General features: G+C 41.7%; 1 protein-coding gene across 1 annotated transcript in view; it reads left to right on the top strand.

Annotated features, from left to right (window-relative positions):
• LOC124253699 (potassium voltage-gated channel subfamily B member 1-like) overlaps positions 1 to 15,985 on the top strand; it is a 278,894-nt gene that overhangs the window by 244,201 nt on the left and 18,708 nt on the right. Inside the window, 1 exon segment of the mRNA XM_046687511.1 lies at positions 1,460 to 2,545. Coding sequence (XP_046543467.1) covers positions 1,460 to 2,545 — 1,086 coding nt within the window.

Raw genomic sequence — 15,985 nt, 5'->3', positions numbered from 1 at the left:
AATATTTCACTCAGCCATCCATTGTAAAACATGCACCCGCAATCACAATGCAACCACAACAAAACCCTATTCACCCTTTGTTGGCAACAATCGAGTCATTATCCCAATCAGCCTATCTGCCCAATACATATCACCAGTCGCACCTTCGTTGCAAACTTTCTTTCAAAACTGGAACATCAAATTGTTGTCCTGGGCCTAGATTTTCGAAGCTCTCTTGGCGCTAAGATAGTCGTAAGTTAATGTGAATGTATGGCACTTACGACTATCTTAGCGCTAAGAGAGCTTCAAAAATCTAGGCCCTGATGTCAGATACCTCCCAATGTTCCTCCCCGTTTTGTTAAATCTATCGCCTAGGTTTTTGATCTACCACAAGTTCGAGACTGCTTACCACTTTCATTTCCCAGAGAAGCATTTCATTTGATGCTGCCATGGCTTGATCTATCTTCTTGTTCCTTCAAGTGGCATTGTTTCACTCCATGCTATTTCCCGGCTCTGCAAGACTTTACCAAGGAATGTATAATTGATGTGTGATATCCTTGCCCTTGATATTCCCACTTTTTGAAAACCTACCCTTCTTGTTGCTGTCTTTACGTCCTTTTTGCCCTGAATTTTTCTCTCATGTCCTCTGTTCTTGGTCTTCTTCAGTTCTCTAATACAGCGATACAGTGCAATTTTTCAGACTTGCCCAAAACAAAGGCATGTTCATGTATTGAAACATGTGTAATAGTATCTGTGCTCTAATAAGATGTTCTGGTGTTCCAGCAAGTCCTTATTTTTAAATGGACCTGTCCCATCCCCTGGTTATTTTCATTAGGTTCTAGGTTGCTCAATGTGTAGAGTTGCATCTCTTAGCCATTCCATTACCCGCTGTTGTTGAATACAAAGTCCTTAGTCTTTTAAGACGTTGTTAGGTTACCAACAGTAAAAATATAATTCATGAACTGTTTACCAATTCATCACAAAAATATATAGCCTTTCTCTTAAATATTGCAAAACACGATGATTCTCTAACATCTTTTGTTCTTTCTCATCTCATCTTTCCATGAGGGTAAGCATATTCAAAATGTCATTTTTGCCCACATGTGCCATGACCTAATACCCCTTATCTCAGCCCAAGCGCCCATTTCATCCCTCATACCAAGCCAGTTGGCCCTAACCTCAACCAGAACTGACGAATTCGTCTTAGAAGGCAAACGAAACAGGTTGTCCATTCTTCAGATTTCTGGATACAGTTTGACGTTCCTATTCCTCAAATTCACTCTATTCCCCTTCCTCATCAAGCTCTCTTCTCCCCTACTTTTAACCAGCTTCTAACATACGCTGCTGCATCATCTGCGACCTCTTCTCTGCTCCATCATCACCTCCTCCTCCTCCTCCTCATCCTCCTGCTCCGCCTTGCTTCCCTGTGGCGCCGCGTGTTCCGGCTAGTATGACTATACTGTGGTTAACTCTGTTTCAGGTATTGGCTATCATATCTATCCTGTTCATCGTGTTATCCACAATCGCGCTGACCCTTAATACCATCCCCCAGCTGCAGGACAGACACAACCCAAGAGACCGCTCGGATAACTCCGAGCTGGCTGTGGTGGAAGCTGTGTGCATTGGCTGGTTTACATTAGAGTACTTAGCCCGATTCTGGGCATCGCCAAACAAGTGGAAGTTTTTCAAAGGCCCACTAAATGTGATAGACCTTCTCGCCATCCTACCTTATTTCATTTCTCTAGGATTAACTGAAACGAACAAAAGCACAACGGAGCAATTTCAGAATGTGCGACGTGTTGTTCAAATTTTTCGAATTATGCGAATTTTACGTATATTAAAACTTGCCCGACATTCGACAGGCCTGCAGTCTCTGGGTTACACGTTGCAAAGGAGTTACAAGGAATTAGGCTTGCTGTTGATGTTTCTTGCCATTTCTATATTACTGTTTTCAAGTTTAGCTTATTTTGCTGAAAAAGACCAGCCAGAGACTAAGTTTAAAAGTATACCGGAAACGTTCTGGTGGGCAGCCATTACAATGACCACTGTGGGCTACGGTGATATAGCGCCGACCACGGTCCTGGGGAAGGTTGTCGGTAGTGTGTGTTGTATATGCGGTGTGCTTGTTATTGCATTGCCGATTCCCATTATAGTGAACAACTTCGCGGAGTTTTATAAGGACCAGATGCGCAGAGAGAAGGCGTTCAAACGACGCGAGGCGCTTGAGAAGGCCAAAAGGACGGGCAGTATTGTGTCCTTCCATTCTATCAACTTGCGCGATGCCTTCGCTCGCAGTGTTGACCTCATGGAGGTCAATTCCCCCAGCCATAAGGGAGACAACTGCGGCGGGGATGACAGTAGCACAGACAGCAAGTGTGCGCCCAGTCCACCTCCGTGTGTTATCAAGTATAACCAGACGCAGTTTCCTCACACTGGCGCCGAGGACTGTGACGACGTCAAGGGGATGCCTGTCGACAACTCCAGCACCAACAACCTCCTTGATGCCGATGAGGAATCTCTTAAAAGGATGACGTCATCACAGCCACTCCTGAATTGTCAACCTCAGGTAAGTGACCTTTTTGTTACAGCTTTGCATAACACGTCATATTTTAGTGGCCGCTATGACGCATGACTTTACAGGTCAGTGACCAACGTGACGTAGCACAAGCGTGTCCATATCACATCCTTCCCAATGCTTACCTTCCATCACTCTGATCCCAATGATCCTAGACTCGTGTTGAAGACGTGTAACAATGTTCAAGGCTGGACGAGTTGCAAAAATGACCTTGACCTCACAACTATGAGAACCATGTTCATGCCACATTACATGCACCTGCGTTTTATGGTTACCAGGGCAACCCACACAAATACCTTGACGGAATCAATCAAAACTGAAACTAATTTCCAACAATAATTTAAAACCTCCATATAAGAAATAGTTCTCATATGAATGGACATCCAGCTATTAATGCAGATCCATATGATGGCAACATGCATTCCTTTATTTCAGGGGCCTTTGCCCTGTCTTCTTAGGCAGTTCGCTGGCAGAGTTGCGTCCCTTGAGCACACCAGAAAGCTATGATCATAGTTCGAACCTCAGATCGCCCCGATCACGTTTCTAAATTTATCAGCACAATACCTGTGATCGTGGGATTCACCGAAGTGGTAAACATGACCTGTACCACTTTGGGTTTTCCCAAAGCTGATACGCCGTGGTATGACTGCAAAACTGTTCCATGCGGCGTTAAACTATACTCACTCGTTTCCAAATTTCATAAAACATTCTTGTTGCTATTTGTAGACTTTCTCTATGGTATCGACCCTCTACACATCATTTCTTGTTGACAGTAACCTGCGTGTGCATGGACTGTTAGTGGTTTAAACTCTGGGTTTGTTTGATTGTATTCCTCTAACAAATCAACCACTAACGACCTAATGGACCTGTCAGAAGAGGTTTTCAATCAGATGTGTCATGAACTAACCCCTTTTAGTTAACTATTTAATACGACCGTTTCCGATACGATGCCAATATTATTTCAACGATCATGTGTTTTTGAAATTGTTTCCTTCTGGATGTGCCCCGGAAACGCTTCCTGAAGAAGTGTTTCATGTTTGTAAGTTTGTAAAGTGAGAACGTATATTTATGTTTAGCACCCAAAGCCGTTCTGGAGAAGGGCAAGTATTTGTACAGGACTTTAGTTCAGTTAGTGGCACAGGCAGCAGCTGTAAAAGCCTCACAGCTGGCAGCTGTACGTTGGACCATCACAGCTGACAGCTCCACAGTGCGTCACTCGTAGCTGACAGACGCCAAGTGAAATTGTTACTGCTCTCAAATCTGAGTCATCCTCTTTGTCTTTGGGTCAGGTGCTAACTCACCTAACAGCGCCTTGCAGCTGTTTCTACGTCCTATGGCGACTGTCAGCTGTGAATGATGCCAGTTGGCACAGCAATCGTCACCGCTTATGACAGGCGTGAGCTCTAGAGTTTGCTTGCTACGGTACAGCTGTGAGCATACGTGCTTTTGACAACTGTGAAGGTAGACTGTTTGTAAACTTGTGGTTGACCTTGAAGAGGTCACGTCTGACTGTACATGGTCACGTGGCAGCTGGAAGCTGGAGATGGTGTGTCTGGTGGTGTCACAGCTGTGATACTTCATAACAGCTGTTTCAGCAGCTGCAGACACAACAGACACTGCACCTGGCAGCTTTGTGCATGGCAAGATACAGCTGGCATACAGTGCAGTTACATTCCAACCCAGAATCAATTTCACTTTTGGACAATGTTATAATATATGTCTAAGCTTTTGCATCTCGAACTGCCACTTCAAAAACCTCTCCTTTGTAACCACTTCAATGCGATCCTCCAAGTTCCAATACAAATGAGGCCATCAATATGACACAAAATTATGAGCATCCGAGTTCATTCAAACTGTGCCCTCAGCGTGCATAATAATCTTAGTATTCTGAATGAAACTGCAATGTATGTGTTCTGCCTACAGATGTGTATTGTAAGGTTATTCTACCACCCTCTGCTGGAGCTAACACACATCATTAGCTAGCCACTACTATGTAGCTTAGATTGATGATATTCTTCAAAACTATGTAGATCAGCATGCATGGTTTGAAATCAGTAAAGTTTCAGATCAGTTTATTTTTTTCTATATCAAAATTAGACAGCATGTAGGTTAGCAGGGGAGATTTGGCATGGCTACTTCTTCATGATTCGATAGATGACGTAGAATATTACGGTAATCTTCTTTTAATTCATAATATGTATACCGATCAAAACAAGTTAGGGATCATATATATTTTTGGATTCATTTTGTGTAGACTGAGCATTCAGTTTCATAAAGTAAATCCCAAAATATTCATGATGCATTACTTTTTTTGTTCAGTATATATGTAGAATGACAATAGGGGTGGACAGATAATAGTGCAGAATGATTTATGTAGATGGTTAGAGAAACCACCATTTCACTGATTCACCCCAGAACCTTCAGCGTCGGTTGCTCGGGGTTACATCATACTTCATGCTTCATCTCACGTGATGTGAAACACAGTACGAGTATTGATGCCGATGTTTCTAAACATTTGCTACATGGACCTATGATGGAAAACATGGATACATGGATGACAATACTCACTGGATACTAGCAAAGGGATGACCATGCTCGAGGCAACATATTGCCAAACCGGATGAGCATCTAGTGATGTTTCAGCAGCCGAATCACCGTTGATGTTTCATTGGTGTATGAGTGGTAGGAGACATATGTTTACACATATAATTCGCTTTTTTCTGTGATGGTTTCAATAGGTGTGAATATCCTTCTACAAAAGCTGCGATAATGACACATTTTGCAATCTTGCGTCATATTGTCATCTTCACAGTTGTCTGATACTGTGTGATATGTTTAGAGTTGTTGATGGTTATCCTTCACGATATGATCTTATGTGGACTTAAACATTTTTATGGTGTGTCAGTTTCCCGCCTAAGTCTAATAACTGGACGGTGAATGTGTTTTATTATCTAAAACATGTGACAGAATAATATATCTATGTTGTGTCCTTGAAATATCGCCAATTGACCGGTGATGGTAGGTTTTCAGAATATTGTTAGATGGGACAACGTGTCCATCGCGGTGATGTTTCGATGGAGATGGTAGTGATGGTAGTTGAGGTGGTGGATGTGATGTTGGTGTGGTGGATGTGATGGTGTGATGGTGTTGGTTCTGTTCAAGGACACCGGAAGTCCTATTCTGTGTGGTTCTTCGGAGTAGTTCCTTGGTGTTTATTTCCGTTCTTCATTGTCTCCTGACGAAAGACTGCGCTTTGAACTTGTGTCTGTGGGAGCTAATGGATTAAATACACGAACCTTCTCTGTATCATGGTATCACAAGAGGAATCTTGCTACAGATTTGCTGATCTCAGGGGAATCTATCTTAAAAACCGATCACTCTGAAGTATGGCAAGGCAAATGCTTCTTGGCTGCAATTCTTTGCTTATGCCTAGACCTCCCTGTGCTGACCTAAATCTATAGACATATTTATACGTTATATACATGCATTGCTTTCTATGAATATAGCATTTTGACCATCATCTACCAAGATGTGCATGTTTTATAAAGGGGTTATTTCACATTCAGCAAGGATAGAACTTAACTAGATAATCACATCAAAGGTCTAGATTTTATTTTTATCTTGATAATTGTTTGGTAATTGTAAAGCGAAAATAATTTGTGATGCTTGTAAAATAAAGATAGCCATACTGGTGTTGGCATCTCTGCAAAGTAGTAACCTTAGAGGACTCCCATTGTGTTAAAGTCCAAGTCACCAAGAATGACCAGAGGCAAGCATACTTCTATTGCAATTACCCATAACCAGCTTCCCTAAGACTCCTTCCAGGGATGTTCCAGATAAGCATCTTATTACACGAAACGACCATAGCTCTGAGAGCTCCTGGCGTGGCACGTGCTCAAATCAGACTATAATGACGTCAGAACACCATGGAACCAAATCTGTATTAAGCTGTTCAATGAATATAATGACTTTCGTCATCACACTTGTACTCCAAAGGAATTCAAAAGTCGTATTTTAAAATCACGTTAGAAGTCTTGCAGTATTTTAAGAATAGCAGCAGAAAAGACGTATCTGGTTTATGAAGCAATTGAAGACTCTGGCGAGGATTATAATCATTTAGAACGAATAGTATTAATAAGAGAAATGTGTTATCATGTTACCGAAGAAGATTAAATGGTGTCTTAAGACATGTGGAAGTGGCGTATCCCCCTCAGGTGAAGATCCTAGCTTATTTCTGAAAGGTGATTTTGTATATTGAAGTATAGTAGCCATGATAATAAATGAAACCTTACATCGATGTTAGAGCACACCAGCGTCCAAACAACCTCTCGCTCATACCATATTTTCATTTTGATAGGGGTTTTCCGTCACCACATAGAGGTTTTATGGCTTGTACAAATTAATTGATTAAATCAAGTATGAAAAAGACATTGAAAGACCATACCTTTCTCTGAAGTGGCAATCAAGTATCTGAGATCAAACCGTGGTAAACCAATTTTATTTGAAATAAGATTTCTCTCTGAAAGGTCCCTTTCATAAGGTCTCCTAAAGAGATGCCTGGTACTTATTTTCAATCCATATAGATCTTGTTTCTCGTGAAGTTGGTTTACCGTGATGCTTTGCACTGGCTGTCTCTTGGCTTGTGAGTCCTGCAGATACATCATCACCAGAGTCTGTTCTCTAAAGCAGGTAGATGTGCATGTATCGTGGGACAACCGCTCATTTACAATAGTAGTGCCTCGTGTGCTTATTCTATATTTATTTGGTTCATTCCTGCTTGTTTCTCAGTGGCATTGTTGACGAATACGCTGTATATTTCCATTTTAACACCGTTTTGTTCGCATGGTTGATGTCTATAACAAATTCGCAAGACTAGTTATGGCAGAGATACTTTTCCATCGTTCTTTGGAAACCGTTAAATGATTTTTTTTTTCGTGATGTCGTTGGACGGTTTCATTGTGTGTTTCTTTTTACGACTGCATGTAAATTTCTCACACACTAACAGTGTAACTAAACAGGCTAGTTGAGGTCGCAACTGCTTGGTAGCTGGGGCCCCACTGCAGCTTCTAACTGCTTATGCTTGTGTAAACCAGACCGTTCTTTGTGAGTTCCTATTGACTCTAGTAGGTTCCTCAGATCTGACGTCACATTTCAGGAAGACAAGTGAGACGAGACGTCCAGCTCCTGCAGACGACGTTCAGCCTGGTGGCAGCAGTGGTGACGTCATATGACGCTTCTTACACAAGATGACATCATGGACATTGGAGCGGATATTTGACCTTGACCCACATGGGCAAGGTCATCAAAGAAATATGAGTCAATCGCGTGTGTTGAATTTGTGAAAACTTTGGAATAACTCCAGAGTGACCTATTTGCAGATGTTCTTGTGGTGTGCATAGCAAAAGTATAGCTTGTTGAAGCACCAGACGACATGTGTATTTTACGTCGGTGGAAAAGCACCATCACTCATCCCTTATCTCATGTGTGAAGTCTTTCACTATTCTGTTCCATGAAGAATGACCTATTTGTTAATTGGTTTATTATGACAATTTATTGATGTCGTTTGTTGATTGGTTGACGTTTTGGGGATGATGATACGGTGAGTCATGATTCCAACGAAATGTGATACTGTTATTTGTACTCGAGAGATGCGAGTCTTCTCTGACCGAATGGGCAGGAGCCCAAATAAACGCCGGTCTGTGTGTTAGTAGGAACCTGATGAAGACTCTTGACGTGTAGGAGTGTTGGTGTATGAACAAAAGCCAAGCTCCACCATTTTCAGGACAATAAAAACCGGCTGAAATGGACTTGCTGATGAAGCTGCTGCTGTTGGTGCTGCTGGCAGATCCGCATCATGCAGGAACTTCATCATATGTTATTTATCCTGAGCAGCAACTGCTCTGACTAAAGGCGAAACTGACGAGGCATTAGCATATCCATAGCACCACTTCAAACTCATATTTAATGAGCTTCCAATTGCGAAGTGGTAACATGGTATAATATGCTAAATTCACCACACATTTACACCTAATTCATATACGATGGTCGTGTTCCTTGTTACAAAGGGAGGATGGTAATTTTCCAAACTGTATAATAATTTATATCATCCTTTGGGTTTATGTATTATTTTGGGAGTTGAGAAAGTTATTTGAATGCACACTGGGCAATGCTTTGAACATGGCCCTGGTACCATTGAACTATCATAGCGACTAATCGGGATTTCATGTTTGTTTCTATTTGTTACGTTTTCGTCCGGTTTGGATAGACTTCACACCGTAGAGACTGTTTACTCTGCTCAATTATGACTCTGCGTTACTGTAAACTGAATGTTAAGAAATTATCTATTAGGATGTATGTCATCGTACGATTTATATCGTACACACTGGAGCCTTGTGGGTAGGACATTTTGTGGCGTGTATGTTTATGATGTGGGGAGGATTCGGTTTCGAATTAAATGTTTGCACATAAATAAATAATGTCCAGGTGTGAAGGTCTCACTTTAATAAGTTCAGGGAAGATCGATAATCGAAACATGAACAAATCCTCGTATCAGCTGACAGAATGTGAAATGGATGTCTGTGGCGTGTTTTGTATTATCATCACTGACTGACTTTAGCGAAAAGGTGTCAACACTGACTGAACGTAATCTGATTGTCACCGCTCAATGACCATAGTCAGTCGTGACTTGTCGCCGTGACGTGTCACCGTTGACTAACATTAACGGTTCTAGTTGTTTTCACTGACTGAGTTTACTAGTTTCACCTCTGACATTAGGCAGTCCAGTTTTCCTGCTGACTTTAGGCTATCTTGTTCTCAACACGTGATTATTTTAGCCAATCAACCAACTGCTGCAAAAGATACAACATACTGACTGACATGTCCATGGATACAACATACTGACAGACAGGTTCATAGAAACAACATCGTGACAGACAGGTCCATATAAACAACATCCTGACAGACAGGTCCATAGATAAAACATCCTGACAGACAGGTCCATTGAAACATCATGACAGACAGGTTACATCCTGGCAAACAGGTTCATAGAAACAACGTCCTGGCAGACAGGTCCATAGATAAAACATCCTGACAGACAGGCCCATAGATAAAACATCCTGACAGACAGGTCCATAGAAACAACATCCTGACAGACAGGTCTATAGAAACAACATCCTGACAGACAGGTCCATAGATAAAACATCCTGACAGACAGGTCCATAGAAACAACATACTGACAGACAGGTCCATATAAACAACATCGTGACAGACAGGTCCATAGAAACAACGTCCTGACAGACAGGTCCATAGATAAAACATACTGACAGACAGGTCCATAGAAACAACATCCTGACAGACAGGTCCATAGATAAAACATCTTGACAGACAGGTCCATAGATAAAACATCCTGACAGACAGGTCCATAGAAACAACATCCTGACAGACAGGTCCATAGAGACAGACATGTATATAGATAAAACATACTGACAGACAGGTCCATGGAAACACGATCATGACAGATAAGACCATAGATACAACAAACTGATTGTCTCGCCCATGGATACATTTCGACTGACTGATATGTCCATAGATACAAGCTCTTGATTGTCAAGGTCGTAGATACTGACCCTGACTGACGTACCCATATAGAAAACATATTGACTATCAAAACTATAGATACAACATACCTACCGACATGTCTATTAATACAACATCTTGAGAAGTTATTAACGTGGCCAAGAATACAACATCTTGATATGTTCACATATACGACATAGTAACTCATATGTCCCTAAATAAAACACCCTGACTGCTGTGTCCCTAAATACAACATCTTAGCTGATATGTCCATAGAAACGACATAGTAACTGATATGTCCTTAAATACAACATCTTGGCTGATATGTCCTTAAAAACAACATCTTGGCTGATATGTCCCTAAATACAACATCTTGGCTGATATGTCCATAGAAACGACATAGTAACTGATATGTCCTTAAATACAACATCTTGGCTGATATGTCCTTAAATACAACATCTTGGCTGGTATGTCCATAGAAACGTCATAGTAACTGATATGTCCCTAAATACAACATCTTGGCTGATATGTCCTTAAATACAACATCTTGGCTGGTATGTCCATAGAAACGTCATAGTAACTGATATGTCCCTAAATACAACATCTTGGCTGATATGTCCTTAAATACAACATCTTGGCTGGTATGTCCATAGAAACGTCATAGTAACTGATATGTCCCTAAATACAACATCTTGGCTGATATGTCCTTAAATACAACATCTTGGCTGATATGTCCTTAAATACAACATCTTAGCTGATATGTCCATAGAAACGTCATAGTAACTGATATGTCCCTAAATACAACATCTTGGCTGATATGTCCTTAAATACAACATCTTGGCTGATATGTCCATAGAAACGTCATAGTAACTGATATGTCCATAGAAACGACATAGTAACTGATATGTCCGCAGAAACGACATAGTAACTGATATGTCCTTAAATACAATATTTTGGCTGATATGTCCCTAAATACAACATCTTGGCTGATATGTCCCTTAATACAACATCTTGGCTGGTATGTCCATAGAAACGTCCTAGTTACTGATATGTCCCTAAATACAACATCTTGGCTGATATGTCCTTAAATACAACATCTTGGCTGATATGTCCATAGAAACGTCATAGTAACTGATATGTCCCTAAATACAACATCTTGGCTGATATGTCCTTAAATACAACATCTTGGCTGATATGTCCATAGAAACGTCATAGTAACTGATATGTCCCTAAATACAACATCTTGGCTGATATGTCCTTAAATACAACATCTTGGCTGATATGTCCTTAAATACAACATCTTAGCTGATATGTCCATAGAAACGTCATAGTAACTGATATGTCCCTAAATACAACATCTTGGCTGATATGTCCTTAAATACAACATCTTGGCTGATATGTCCATAGAAACGTCATAGTAACTGATATGTCCATAGAAACGACATAGTAACTGATATGTCCGCAGAAACGACATAGTAACTGATATGTCCTTAAATACAATATTTTGGCTGATATGTCCCTAAATACAACATCTTGGCTGATATGTCCCTTAATACAACATCTTGGCCGATATGTCCTTAAATACAACATCTTCAGTGATATGACCATAAATACAACACCCTGACTGCTGTGTCCCTTTATACAACATCTTCATGTCCATAGCAACCAAACCTTTACTTGTACGTCCGAAAACACGACGTCTTGACTGACATGTCCTTAGATGCAACTCTTAACTGACAAAACACGCAATGTCAAATATTCAACGAGGAAGATACCATAAGAAATAAGATAGTGCTGTTCGAGGTCTGTACGTGTGTGTGTGTATTTCTGTCTATAGATTAGAGAGTCCTAACTTGATACCTTGACGTATCTCTGCATACGAGCATCCGTCACGTGATATCATTAGCTGCCAGATTCATCACGTGACATTGTTAGATCACTGTTCATTGACGCATTCATTACATCGTATCATCTTAGTATTTAATGTTCCATACAAGGTTAACTTCACAGCGTTAGTAGATCGTTCCTAGATACATTCATCACGTGATGTTGCTAGATTACTGGTTAGATATGTATCCTGTATTGGGTCACACCGCTGGTTGGTGCACGTCTGACGTGGGTGTCTGTGACTCACCAGTTAGACATGTGAGTCTCTGTGACTCACCAGTTAGACATGTGGGTCTTTGTGACTCACCAGTTAGACATGTGAGCCTCTGTAATTCACCAGTTAGACATGTGGGTCTCTGTGGCTCACCAGTTAGACATGTGAGTCTCTGTGATTCACCAGTTAGACATGTGAGTCTCTGTGACTCACCAGTCAGACATGTGGGTCTCTGATTCACCAGTTAGACATGTGAGTCTCTGTGACTCACCAGTTAGACATGTGGGTATTTGTGACTCACCAGTTAGACATGTGAGCCTCTGTGACTCACCAGTTAGAGATGTGGGTCTCTGTGGCTCTCAAGTCAACCGTGTGGGTCTCTGTGACTATCCTGTCAGTCGTATTGGTTGTTTTGACTCTCCTGTCAGACATGTTGGTTGCTTTGACTCTCTTTGTGGGTCTCTGTGACTCACCTGTCAGACACGTGGGTCTCTGTCACTCGACAGCCAGACATGTGGGTCTCTCTGACTTTCCTGTCAGACTTGTTGGTTGTTTTGACTCTAATGTCCGACATGTTGGTCTCTGTGACTCACCTGTCAGACATGTGGTTCTCTGTGACTCCGCCATGGTTCAACCAGCAGGTCTGAACACTGTAGGTTAATCACACTGTTACAAACCGTTTTGTTGGATTCTTGTACTATGTTGGAATGTTTTAACTTATTACATGAATAAATATCTACTTCTTGATTCCACCTTGTAATCAGTGGTGTCAGATACTGTATGGATGCCGTTTTCCTTTAATTTATATTCACTTAACTCCCCTGAACTATCAGTTAAAGTGGCGACTACGTTGTTCATTCGTCCTTCGTGAACATTCTTCCAATAAGCCACAAGACCAAAGAAGTGAAATTTTTTACATGTCACCCAAATCTCTTGAAATAGTTCCCATCACAGGGGCTTGTAACGCTAAAAACTGCCATCAAGGCATATACTGTCACTGACGGGGTCTTAGTACTATATATATGGAAAGGGATGTAACGAGGTCAACACACCAGGTTCGATTCAGGGCGAATTCAACAATACTCACTGTATTTATCCCATTTAAAGTATGCACACCTTTCAAGCCAATAGATTTACCTACAAAATAAGACAAACAGCTTAAAAATCGATGCATTACTTTGGGAGCTAGGGTCTTCGGAAGCTCGAAATATCGTGATTTCTCGATTCCGAGCCAAAATCCCTGCTCAGAATTTGTAGCGGTAACTCACCCATTTTCTTGTTTATATCACAGTATACACAAACGACATGCACCAAAACATGTTGAACTGATGGCGCCTGTCATCGCGCTAGTCACCATTCTTTCGGAGACACTTACATCTCACTGTCATAATGAGTTTACGTACATTTATTCATCGCAAACAGAATTGTGTCGTGTCCGTTCGCCATTGACGACCTTGGCCTTAACCTGCCCCGCACTGAAAAGAGCCAGCGATTTGATTGGACATAATTTATTTATAGCCAATGAGCTCCCTTGCTCTTTTCACTGCGGGGCAGGTTAAGGCCAAGGTCGTCAATGGCGAACGGACACGACACAATTCTGTTTGCATGAATAAATGTACGTAAACTCTTTATGACAGTGAGATGTAAGTGTCTCCAAATTCTGAGCAGGGATTTTGGCTCGGAATCGAGAAATCACGATATTTCGAGCTTCCGAAGACCCTAGCTCCCAAAAATACTGCATCGAGTTTTGTGCTGTATGTCTCATTTTGTAGGTAAATCTATTAGCTTGAAATGTGTGCATACTTTAATGGGATAAATACAGTGAGTATTGTTGAATTCGCCTTGAAAGGAACCTGGTGTGTTGACCTCGTTACATCCCTTTCCTTTTATATAGTACTAAGACCCCGTCAGTGACAATATATACCTTGATGGCAGTTTTTAGCGTTGCAAGCCCCTGTGGGCAGGACCAGTCGCGATGCAGAAGTGTGTCAAGACTAGAGCACTATTGTCGGAGCATGTTCGAGATAGTGATGTCGTATGTGTATAGGCACACATTATCTAATTGTTGGTGATTAAAATGGCTAATGCACATTGATCCTTAACCCCTGTTGAATTGGGTAAGGTGTGGACACATCAACGCAAACCGGGAGTCGCGAAACAGTGAAGGTTGTCTATCCATACCAACTAACCCGGGGTTCGAGATATAGAAGGCTGGCAAATACAGACGCACACGCGCACGCACTTACTCACGCAAACATACGGCCCTAGTTATCGAGGTATACAAGCAGATGTATGAATGAGTCTACTCACACAAACGCACACGCACAAACTCGCACACATTTATCCACTAACCCGGTCGAGTTACAGAGGGTAAGGTGACAAACGGGCGCACGCACACATCCACGCATGCATACGCACTGGCCCGGGGTTCGAGATATAGAAGCAAAGTAAAAATGCGCACACACACATACACACTGCCTTTCTCACTCACACACACACTCACACTCACACTTGTTCACACTAACCCGGTTGAACTCTTGAGGAATAAGGGACCGTTCATAATTCACTGGGGGAGTGGGGTGGGGTGGGGGTTTATGATGTTTGTGTTTAATCTGAATAACCCCCCTAACATATAAGTACAAACTTTATGAAACAAAATCGGTGACCCCCCTTAAAATCATCATCACCTGTCAGACATGTGGTCCCTCCTGACACACACACACACACACACACACACACACACCCCCCCCCAATTTGTAAACACAGAAGCACGCGCACAGTGATCCAGGCAAACGAGGACAAGCAGTGCACATGTATGTCAGTCTACACTCAAAGTTACCAACTCATAGACACACATTCCAGGGGTAGAAATAAATATGGAAAGCCTTACATCAGTCGGGGTCAAAAGACAATATTCATTTCCACATGCAACAAGACTTGCAGCCAAGCTCCATACGCCACAGCGAAAGCCCAAGGGACATAACTCCGTCTCATCAAACAAAGTTTACATGTAATGCCGCTCTTTCCACCAAGACGGCGGCAGCATCAGCCTCCCCATAGTTCAACGCCGTGCAACGATACCCACGACAGCTACAGAGCAAATTACAAAGGTTGTAGTAAGATAACAACGACTCTCGTTCTCAACCATGAACAACTGGAACTGTTCGACAACAATACAACAGAACCAATGGACACCTTGCGTTGTAGCCGAAGTTATTCTCAACAGATGTTGAATAAATATCATTACACGAAATGCCATTACAGCATGAGAATTGGAGAGATTAGCTTCCAATAAGACCCTAATCTGCACAGATTAAGCATATAACACTCAGTCATTATTCAAGATTTATCTGTCACCCGTCAGATTGGAATCTCCGATATGTGCTCGCTCGTTCCCGTTGTGTAAGATAAAAACGACGTGGAGAGGGGAATTTCATTCCAGTAACATCCTATGAAGATGCAGGATAAATTTGCTCAATGGAACTGTTATTGACGCAGTGTTCCCGGGCTATCCCTATTTGTGTAGGCGAAAGTCTAAATCCAGTTCCAATCAGTGCTCTTGATTTGCGGCCAATATCCCCTTCATGCTTCCAAGCTAGAATGCTACAATTTAGAAACAGATTCTCGCTTTTTTCTTAGATCCTGAAATCGATTCTTGTTAATTCTGACGCTGATAGGTCAAAGGTCAATGTTTCCGGCAGTTTGGTGGTGGTAGATGTTACTCATCCAGTTCACGTTTCAACGTCCACAGCATA

Source organism: Haliotis rubra, unplaced genomic scaffold (assembly GCF_003918875.1).
Source record: "Haliotis rubra isolate DU_JTF1 unplaced genomic scaffold, ASM391887v1 Scf55, whole genome shotgun sequence".
In the NCBI taxonomy this organism is placed as follows: Eukaryota; Metazoa; Mollusca; class Gastropoda; order Lepetellida; family Haliotidae; genus Haliotis; species Haliotis rubra.
This window is presented reverse-complemented; position numbering and strand designations above follow the sequence as displayed.